Here is an 11,261-nt window from a genome sequence, read left to right on the forward strand (position 1 = left end):
TGTTTGCCTGTCAATCACTACGTAAACATGACGAAACAGGTTTGAGGGGCATTTGCGTGAAGGTCATGAAATGTGCGTTGGAGGTCGTTTGTGGACTTTTAACCAGAACTATGAGCTTTAATTATAAGTGAAACCAATTGGAAATAATGTTTAGTCATTCATTTTGTCGCCTTTTAGTGTCTTGAAACGACAATCCATGACAAAAAGCTAGTCAGTTCAGTTGATTTAAAATACAGTAATATTGCCTATGACATTATATATATATATATATATATATATATATATATATATATGTGTGTGTGTGTGTGCATTTGGCATATAATAACAATATATTATTTTTTATTAACAATTTAATAAGATTTAATTTCAGATAAACCACCTTAAAAGACATATTTTAACTCACAAAGAACATTTAAAATATTTTCATTGATTGTTGACAGAATATAAACTGTGGTATTTCAAGATTTTAATAATTTAGGAGGAGTTGCCTCTGCAAAATACAAAAATACATCCCCCGGTAGGTACTTAAATCAATATGGCATATGTAAAGGAATACATGCAGGTAATGGCCTAGGTTTTCACATTGAGTAAAAAAAGTAAAAAGCCTGTATGTTATCTCTAATTTGAATGTATTGAATTTTGGGAGAGATTACACATTCATTCTATTCCAAGTCTATACATATAACCTCAAACTATTTAAATGAAATAAACAATAGACAAAACATAAATCAATCAGACAGTCATCAGTCAAAACACACACTGTCATGAGCATTAAAGCATTCTTGCATCAATCAGACTTACAAACAGGGTATCATGCATGTCAGCATATTTGTTGGATTGGCATACGGTACATACACATGGTACACACACACACACACACTTTTGGTTTGCTTTAGTTTTTATCCTGAAATCCAATATTAAGTAAACATTTGTCCCCACAAAATCTGCTCCCCCATTTATTTATATAACATATCCATTTTTATTTTCAGAAACACCCTCACCATAAACAACAGCAACAAAGAAAAAAACACAGCTCATCACTGCAGGATGGATAAAGAATTAAAGTTTGTCCATTTTGAAATATGGTAATCTCACAAATTTCTTTTTCAACAGCACAGCATCATCAGCAGAAATTTATAATCTGGCTCAAGGTTTCCTAATTTAACTATGCAATAAACATTTGCCTGCACTGTGCTGTTTTAATAGTTAAAGAAACATGCAAACTGAGGTTTCTACACTAAAGCTCCACATATCCCTGCGTAGCAATAACTATTTTTCCACAATAAAGAACATCTCTTGGGTGAAAAAAAAAAAAAAAAAAAAAAAAAAAATCACAGCTGCCTCTGAGAAGATGCTACAATTTTGCTATACAAAAATACTCTGTCTTGATAAAAAAAAAAATCATAAATGAAACAAGATTATGAAAAGTTCATCTTGCAAACATCCAAATAAAAATAAAACAAGTTACCTTCTTACTGCCAAGTAATATGTGTATACTTATGTATTTTTTTGTATTTGTATCACTAGACAGAATATGAATCAAAGGCAAAATTCAGTAAAAGATAAAAGCAAACATTTTAGCAAAAAAAAAAAAAAAGTTTTATCTGGAAATAGCATAAAGTCCATTCATTAGCCACTTCATACATTCATTAATATCTAAAGAAATGAAAACTGTAAAATATGTAACGTAGAGGGAACAACAAAATGCTCTACTGATCAACCTTTGAATAAATGAAACCAAACAGCCCCTTTTGACAAATATTTGACGTATTGGTGCATACAAATGTGAGGATTTGTTAACTGCATTCAGACATTTGATTTTTAACATCATTTGTGGTGACTTGTAAATCAGCTTTCATGTAGTAGTCTGACATCTTTTTCCATTATGCCAGTTTTGGCATGCCCATTTAAATTAGGAATAGCTTATATAGTAGTTTCAAAATTATATAAAAATAATATCAAAAGATACAAAAATGTCCACAAATTGTCTATCCGTTTAAAAACCATAATTTACCTCCAAGTTTTTTAATGATTTCCAATGTACAATACTGTCAACCATTTGTCAATGACTGCCAATGAAACTTCAAAAAGCACCAATATTAATGCAAAAGATGTTTTTCCTCAGGCAGTTTAGTGCAATGTTAGTGTTGACACCTCAATCCTGAGCTCTGCAATATTTTAATGGATGCTGTTTTCTACAGCTGCCTCAGACTGAATATGAATAGAATTTGAAAATGTTTCTCATGTTAGAAGTAAATCAATACCAATGATTCTTTCACAGAATCCGGTAGCACCGATGTGCTGCAAAACCCTGCGGTTTAGTCTTTGGGAATACTTCAACATAGCAATGACATATACCAGTCTAAGACAGAGACGATATATATTAAGGCACTTGGGTTAAACATGTTTTGTTGTAGGGTTTGAGTATAAATTCTCAACTAATGATGCAAGCATGCTATGCTCTATTTTCACCAATACAGTTTTCTATCAAACAGGAACTGTTCTCTGAATGCTTTGTTTTTATTATTGCAAGTCTCAAATGGAATGTGTAGAGTCATTTATAAAGAGGCATAACTCCCCAAAAATGAACAATGAATGCAAACAAAAGAGCAAAATATAAGCAGGGACTAAAAAAAAAAATACTGTGGAGGTGGAAAAGATGAGGAAATATATGAGCCGAGTAGTAACTGGTTTGTGCAATAGGAGATGTTTGTGCAAAAGTCAGGTTCAATTTCTCCAACTGTCCTAGAAAGAGCAGATGGTAAAGTCACTCCAATGATCTCTGATTCAGATGGAAATATAACACATTGCAATATTAGATATCAGATCAATAAAGTAACTTTAGACTTGAATGAATTTCCCCATTACATGTGCATAATGTTCTTAACATGCTCACCCAACTGTATGCCTTCACCTGCTCTCTAATGTTGCTCCCTAAAGGGCGTCAGACCCTCCGGCAGGCTTAAACACCTCCGCTTCCGCCTCTGCTTCGTCCTCACAGTCAGGGTCCACCGAGTGAAACTCTGCCACATACAGGCTCTTATCGATGCTGCCGGGAATGGGCTTTATGTCCGTCACCAGCTGGTCCTCAATGGTCTTCAGGTTAAAACGGTCCTCAGCGGTAATGAGATTGATGGCCAAACCCAGATGTCCATACCTTCCTACAAATTAAACACAGAGACCGTAAAATTATATATTATCAAATAAAAGCGGTTGTAATTTGAAGTGCTGCCCCCTAATAGACTAAATGTTAGTCGACTAGAAGAGGCTAAGTCGACCAAACTGTAGTAGCAGAAAAAAAAAAAACTTGTGGCCAAGTAAATATAGCTTATCATTCATTTGAAACAAGCAAGTAGCCACTTTCAATGGCTGCTTGCTCTAATGTTAACCTAGATAAATGTGCGCTATTATTAGGTGCATATCGAAGTGTGGAAGCTAAAGTATAGCACGCTTCATGACATGAGGCACGGGCGCGATCCCTTTCATTTTTTTCCTGACAACAGTGGAAACAACTTAAAATACTCCGTAATATTTGGTAATACGTCATTCGAAACTGTAAAGGGTCTACTTGTATTTGTGCAATCCTAACCCTAACAAGAAAACACTGTGCCTTTGTAAAATAAAGATAACAAACAGGATGCGCTTTTTCTACCGTCACAAAAATTACCCAAAACTCAGCATATTTGTCTCACAGACATGAGAAATATATCTATATATTTATATATCGAAAACAAATACTCTCTTGCTTATGTAATCCGTATGTACCCGACACAGAAAACACCAGTTTAATAATACATAATTAAAATGTATCTTTGCTATTCTTTCCGTCACATTCATAATCATTACTTTTGCTGGTGCTTTGCGGCAAGCTTTATGTGTGAGCTTGAGCTCGGAATAGGCTATAATATGCCTATATATATATATATATATATATATATATATATATATATATATATATATATATATATATATATATATATATATATATATTAAATGCTCATTATGGTTTAGTATTCCCCTCAGTATTTAAGTAAGTAATTAAATTTATATAATCGTGCGATTAGTCGACTAATGGCTTAAATTAATGACTACTAGTTGACTAGACTAGAGAAATCTTTAGCCAGGGGCAGCCCAAGTAATTTAATTGTGAGAACACGTTAAAAACTAAAATTTAATGTTAAAAACATTAAGTGGTATTAAATACATATATAGTATTCAAATGAATATATGTAAATTAAATTGTTCAAATTAATATCAATATAAATGTAAATAACTGAATCCGAAACACTAAGCATTATTTATGCTGGTCAACTTCACCTGAGCGTCCTATGCGATGCAGATATGTTTCTGCATTCCTGGGGAAGTCAAAGTTGATGACCACATTCACTGCTTGGATGTCAATGCCTCTAGTGAATAAATCTGTTTCAAAAGCACACATTCACTGAATTAGGAATAACACAAATATTATATTATTAGGAAAACAAAATATACGTTTTATTTTTATGGTTGGGGTTATGCAAAAGAAGAGATTAACTCACCTGTGCAAACAAGGTTCCTGCAGAGTCCATTTCTGAAGTCGTGGAAAACACGGTTTCTGTATTCCTGCCATGAGAATGAAAGGAAACACAATATGTTTGTAGTCACAAATAACTGCACAAAAAGCATTTGACTGAAATAAATGAATCGCACTGAACAAATTTGAATTAAACTGGAACTAACAACAACAAAAGACGTACCTGCATCATCTTTGCATGGATGTAGAAGCAGGAGTAGCCCAGCTGCGTGATCTTTTTGGCCAAAAGCTCCACTCGCTGAGTAGAGTTACAGAAGATGATGGACTGATTGATCTGCAACTGTGGAGAGAACAAGAGCATGGGGTCATGTCAACTGTAGAAACAATGCATTCGGTTGTAATTCACTAAATCACAACTGACAAACTTAGAAGGGGTCACATAATCTTCTATTTTTTGGTCCGGACCAAACAGAACTACAAGTGTGAACACACCCTAAACATATTCAAAACCAAGCAACAAAAACGACTCACCAAGGTTGTGACCTGACATTTTACCCAGCCTAAATATTACTTGTTCTTTTACCTAATTATTAAATGTTCTAAAGTAAAATTCAATATTTACCCTGGAGAACAGTGTGTTGAGGCAGTGGACTTTCTGTCTTTCTGTGACGTAAGCATAGTACTGGGTAATGCCCTTTAGGGTCAGTTCCTCCATCAGATTAATCTCATAGGGCTTCTGCAGGTGCTTTGCCTACAGACACACAAAAGCGAATAAATGGAAAACCTTCAGATGTAAAGAGAAGCAGAATGTAAGCATAAATGTGGTTAAAAGATTTCTCGGACCATGAACGTCTGTACGCTGATGGGGAACGTGGCCGAATAGAGCAGTATCTGTCTGTTCTTCGCAAGGAAACCAATGATGTCCTCAATAAGAACCACAAAGTCCCGAGAGAGCAGCTTATCAGCCTATAATAAAACAGGTAATGAACAACTTGAACTTTGATATTGGTGGTATTAACATCTAAACACCTAAATAACTATCTTAAGATGTGCAATTATGACTGTGCAACAGGGAATAACATTTTATTAATATTCTGATGGGCTTGTAAGCAATGCTCACCTCATCCATAACCATCATCTGAACTTTATCCACTTTGGCTATGCCCTTTTTTATCAAGTCCAAAATTCTGCCAGGTGTTGCTATAACAACATGAACTGCAGAAGAGAGTTTTAAACAACATTTTTTTAATTGCAGAAGATGATCACACTGTAATCTCTTTAAGATTAGGTATATTTTATGTGATTACTGAGCATTACCTGTCTCATCCAAGCGCATAATATCATCTCGAAGGTTTGTCCCACCTGTGGTTGCCATGACTTTGACACCGCCCAGGTGTTTGCTGATCTGAATACTGATCTGACTGACCTGCAGAGCTAGTTCACGAGTGGGAACCATCACGATGGCTGCAGGCAAAGAGAAATATAGCACAGTAAAAAAAAAGGGGGGGGGATAAAAAATGTATATCTTGTGTAAAAAGTTTTGGGAGAGAGTGATACCCTGAATATGATCCTTTTTCATGTCAATTCTCTCCAGTAGGGGGATCAGGTATGCACCACTCTTTCCTGTCCCGTTTTTGGCACGAGCCAGTATATCACGTCCAGAGAGGGCAATAGGAATACTCTCCTCCTAAAATAAAATAAAACATTTTTATTAATTACCGTAAGCATACACATTGAAGATACTAATATTTTTCAGAAAGATTGGTAGGTTGATAAAATATTTTTTTTTTTAAATTAAGTATAAAAAGTATACATTTTATTTATAGGGCTGTCAAATGAATCAAATTTTTAATTTAATGACATGATGTGTCATTAAAGCCTGTATTGAGATTAGAAATGCATCAAAGACATTACAAAAAGTAGCTTCAGAAAGACAAATTGTATTTGATTCGACAGAATTTATTACACAAACTTTTGGGCTACAACTGCCATGATTTTTTGTTCTATTTAGAAGCTGCATCTAAATTAGTATTTAGATACATTTACAGACTGTTTATTGCAGCTCAGAGGTGGCATGAATGCATTTACACTGCAATTACAATTAAATAATGCCAAGATATGAATGGGTTTCAAATGGGTGTTTAGGGATAGTTCACTCAAAAATGAAAATTCTGTCATCATTTAGAATTTAATTAAAAAAAAATATGTCTCAGTATTGTTGTTGTTCATACAATAGAAGTCAATGGTAACCAAAACAGTTTGGTTTCCAACATTCTTCAAAATATCTTCTTTTAAAATCCGCATAAGAAAGAAAGTCATACAGATTTGAAACGACATGAGGACGAGTAACTGATCCTTTATTTTAAAAATGAAATTATACCCTAAATAAGTAGTAGTAGTTGGTGGTAAAACTCTTAATGAGTAAGTTATAGTTATTCATTCATTCGATAGTTCAAAAGGATGATTCATTCAGGAATGAAGTAAACGGCTCTCTCGCTTGCTTGGCGATGCACAACAGTTCTGCTCTGGCTTTATAGGTAATATTTTTGTAGGCAAAATGGAGCAAAAACAGACAAAACACAATATTAACTAATTTATTGAACTGTTGTATAAAACTAATATCCAATTTGTGCTTGTGCTATTCATAACAAATATCATACAATATAAATATCAGACAAAAACTAATCATACAGGGGAATCTTTTCCCCAATATCTTGAATTTTAGGGGCATTCTAACTATAATCTATCTAGGCTCCATCATCACGCAGTAAGTTTTGTCCCCAGGTTTGTCACCATTCAGGTCTGGGATGGTTTAAAAACCATGGCACTATTGAATACTTGATTCTGATTGGATGACAGATGTTCTACAGTGCTTATTAAAATTCTAGATAAAGAACAGATAAAGCATCTAAAAAGTGAGGGCACTGGTTATCATCTAGCATATTCTTGTGCAAAAATTGTCAACTAGTCTAGTTTTTGCATTCGCCGCATCTATTACCTGAATGGGGGAGGGCTTTTCCCAACCCATCTCAAAAATGCCCATCAGCAGCTCTCTCTTTAAGCAGTAGTCCTCAAACTCATTTCCTTTGGTTGCAGTCACATCCTTGAGAGAAAGAAAGATCATGAAATAGTTGGATCATAAGGAGATTGTATCAGTATTACACTGTTTTTTTATTTTAAATTTCACTAAAAGACTTACGGAAGTTTTGACTCTAGTGTCCTTAGAGGGAAGCTGTAGGCTTCTTTTCCAGTCGTCACCAAACCTGTGTGTAAGTGAATATTTATGAATATATACAGTATACATAAACAGATTGCACACCACCATTTAAAAGTAAATTTTTTTTTTAATTACTACTTTTTTAATAACACATTAAATAGGTAAAATTTGACAGTAAAGACATTTACAAAAGATTTCTATTTCAAATAAATGCTGTTTCTTTTAACTTTCGAAAAACAATCCAATAAAAGAATCCTAAAAAATATTTTTTTTTTTGGCATGGTTTACTTTCCATGAAACTGCTTTTAACACTGATACAAAAGGAAGAAAGACATGTTTCTTGAGCATCAAATTACAAAGATTTCTGAGAGATCATTTGACACTGAAGAAAATTCAGCTTTGCCATCACAGAAATAAATTAGATTTTTAAATATATTAAAATAGAAAACATTGTTTTTTAAAATGTTAATAATATTTTAACAATATTACAGTCTTTACTGCCATTTATCAAATAAATGCAGCCTTAAGAGAGCATAAGATACTTCTTTAAAAACATTAAAGTTTCAAAACTTCTGAAAGGTAGTGTACACAGACATGTTATATACAAGACACACATTCTAGCTAAGCAATCAAGTCTGTTGAATGTGACAATGATAAGCTTACCTGATGCCAGGTCCTGCCTGAAAAGCATTGGTTTCAGGTTTCTGGGTCCCCATGGGCTGAGGACTTGCAGTTTGGGGTCCTAATTGAGAAGGGGCTTTAGGCTGTCCTACAAACTGCCTGTTGTGTGTGTTCAACCCCATCACAGCTGGGCCAGCGTTCTCCATCCTTGTTGCCATTTTATCACTGCTTTGTGGGTATTTTCAGTTTATATTCTTTTTCCCACGTCCTTTTCACTCTCGAATGCCTTACCAAGGTCTAATAAGATCTAATGAACCATTCACAGTGTCCACAAGGTCTCAGTAAAAAGGTTTCACTAAAGAATCTTATTTTTTTTTAGATATTTACAAATTCAACTAATAGCTTAGGCTCTATTAAGAGCAATGCTGCCACCCAAGGTGTTTTTTTACAAGAGCTCTTCCAAAAGAAGAGAAATAAATATTTATTTGCATAAATATTGCACACCTGCACGCAGTATAGAAAATTATACCTGGACAGGTGTGATAAATAACTAGTCTGCTAAGGCAATGGGAAGTACAGAAAGACCTAATAATCCTAAGCCCAGAATTTTCTTTTTGTGTGTCTACACAATATTTACACTGTGCAAAAACAGTGCTTTGTGGTCTTTTGGCTGCCGATTTTCACTCTTTCTTGTTCAGATGCAGTAAAACTCTCAAATGTCCTGATCAGGGAGACCAGTCTCGGTTCATTTATACATTTGCCTGGCAGGTAGAATTCATTCCAGCACATCTGAGAGTAGAATCACAAGTTCAAAAAAGTAACACTTCAGGGGTGACGCAGTTCAAAAGTCAAACAGCGCTAAATACAAGCCAGTTCTATGAATAGCCAGTTGAAAGTCTTGTGTATGTCCTTTCCTCTGTGTTGCCCTCCAGTTGTGTCCACACCTGTTCCACCTGCAGAGAAACAATATGGAAATCAAAGACATTTCACTCTGCAAATTACAAATTACCTGGAAAAATTCTGGAAGCTTTGAGGGATTCCAAATATGATTTTTTTTATGCTTTTACAGAATTAAATATATTAACTGTTATTTTTATGGAACCAATTGTTATTATTGTAATTTATTGTAAAGGGATTTTTTTTGTATAAAACTGTGAATGTGATAAAACTGCTAAATGCTTTCCTGACAAAAAGTACAGTGATGGTAATAAATGGAAATACAATAGTATCTTATATGCATAATGATGATTCCCAAATTCAAAATTTTTGAATCAAAAACCATCGTATTTATGGGATACTTAAAAGAACTACATTGAATTAACACGGTAAAAATAAACGTGAAACATTATTGTAGTTTTTTTCAGCGTCATTAACAGTACAACTTTATCCCAGTTAAAATGTCTTACTTTCCAACAGTTGGTAAATAAATGTCACTGGCTTAGAATCATATTTACTTTCCCTTGTTTACAAATAATTACTTTTTAGCACATTAACATCAAAACTTTTACATTACCACCTTTAAACGGAAAAATACAAGAACGGGCAGCGTGTCTCTTCAATAGTTTTCACAACGATCGCATATGAAATAAAAGTCTGGCTTTAACTTTTTAAACACGAGCATCTCAAACACAGAATGAGGCAGATTATTGTTTCCAGGACACAAATAATATAAACATCGCTTTACATGTTAGTTACTTTGAGGCAAATCATAAAAATCCCGAACAGACTGAGATCAAATTGTTTAGTTAGCAGATGATTTGTGCTAAGCTAGGTGGTTAACCTTACAATATTACTTCATAATACACGACAGTAAAAACCAAACATTTACCTTTATTCGTATCAATATCCTATGCTGCCTTACATATTAGGTAAATTACTTGGTTATCAACGTGGTATTTATTTCTCACGTCGCTACAAGCAGCTCGTCTCTTTGTTGTATTTCTGTCAACACGGTCGACATGTATTGAACGTCATTGGGGTTCATTTGAGCGCTGCACATGTGAAATGCTGCCATCAACGGTACGGAGGCTCTTATGACCCTAACTATCAACTTGATTTGTTTACTGCGTTTCTTTCTTTTTCTCCTTAGAACAACTATGGTAACCATAGAGTATTTCAGGCATTATTAGTCATAATGCAAAATAACAATAAACAAATATAAATATTATATTTATTATATTGAAATACAAAAATAATATTTAAATTAATAATGAATGATTTCAGAATCCTACTCAAATTTATGGTGATTAATACTTACCAAGTTACCACAGTTATGTAGTAACAATTGCTAAATTTTGCGAAATACAGATGCAAAACAGCTCTGGAAACAATTATTTTATTGAAAATAGTGGAGTATGTATTACTGCATGTGACATTAAATTTTTCAGAAACCAGAACAAACATCTAGTTAGGAAAAAAACAAACATTGCATCTAATTTGATTATGTTATGAACACCTTTCAGTTGTTAAGTTTACTGCAACAGGAACTGGTAACTAGTCAGCCAAGTTTCATGTGCATCTGGCCAGTTCTTTTTTGAGGAAATTATGAGGTAACATGGCAATATACAGGTTCAACATGAAAGTCTGGCACATAACGCACATAACCACATCCTTAAAGGATAGTTCACAAAAATTCTAAAATTCTATAAATCATTTACACCCTCATGTTGTTCCATCCAAACCTGTATGAATTTATTTCTTCTGCTGAACACAAGCATAGATTGTAATTTCATATTAGAGTAGGGGTGTCAAAAAAAAAAATGAGGTCATGAACGAACCGCATTGGACTAAATGGCACCTTATGTGGGCCAATTCATAATTTTCCAAATTATGTGTAAAACCGTGAGAGTGTATGCACAATACATGCTCACCAGTGCGGAAGTTTATGCTGCTTTAATAAGTAATTTTGAG

The 11,261-nt window shown here is 34.0% G+C and overlaps 1 protein-coding gene across 6 annotated transcripts; it reads right to left on the minus strand.

Moving 5' to 3' along the window:
- Nucleotides 1-1,312: 1,312 nt before the first annotated feature.
- On the minus strand, nt 1,313-10,383 carry LOC306987444 (putative ATP-dependent RNA helicase DDX6). Of its 6 annotated transcripts, none has more exons than XM_079591724.1 (14): nt 10,180-10,383; nt 8,394-9,304; nt 7,713-7,776; nt 7,512-7,616; nt 6,071-6,200; nt 5,831-5,977; nt 5,634-5,728; nt 5,357-5,479; nt 5,136-5,264; nt 4,737-4,853; nt 4,539-4,602; nt 4,318-4,419; nt 2,915-3,161; nt 1,313-2,745 (listed from the first exon to the last, which is right to left on the minus strand). In XM_079591724.1, the coding sequence occupies exons 2-13, from the start codon at nt 8,567-8,569 to the stop codon at nt 2,935-2,937; spliced, it is 1,479 nt and encodes a 492-aa protein (XP_079447850.1). In that variant the 5' UTR covers nt 8,570-9,304; nt 10,180-10,383; the 3' UTR covers nt 1,313-2,745; nt 2,915-2,934. The 6 variants fall into 6 exon arrangements, with proteins under 6 accessions (XP_079447850.1, XP_079447849.1, XP_079447848.1 ...); XM_079591723.1 differs by having other exon boundaries at nt 1,313-2,740; nt 10,180-10,372; XM_079591722.1 differs by having other exon boundaries at nt 1,313-2,782; nt 10,180-10,372.
- Nucleotides 10,384-11,261: the final 878 nt, after the last annotated feature.

Source organism: Phoxinus phoxinus (assembly GCF_949152265.1).
Source record: "Phoxinus phoxinus genome assembly, chromosome: 19".
Lineage (NCBI taxonomy): Eukaryota > Metazoa > Chordata > Actinopteri > Cypriniformes > Leuciscidae > Phoxinus > Phoxinus phoxinus.

Bases quoted from the DNA above. Each gene is read 5' to 3' on its own strand.
- LOC306987444 (XM_079591724.1), bottom strand. From the start codon at position 8,569: ATGGCAACAAGGATGGAGAACGCTGGCCCAGCTGTGATGGGGTTGAAC. The intron at 4,603-4,736 runs GTACGTCTTTTG...TTCTCATGGCAG, and splicing joins TCCATGCAAAGATGATGCAG to GAATACAGAAACCGTGTTTT. The intron at 4,420-4,538 runs GTGAGTTAATCT...CTTTTGAAACAG, and splicing joins CAGGAACCTTGTTTGCACAG to ATTTATTCACTAGAGGCATT.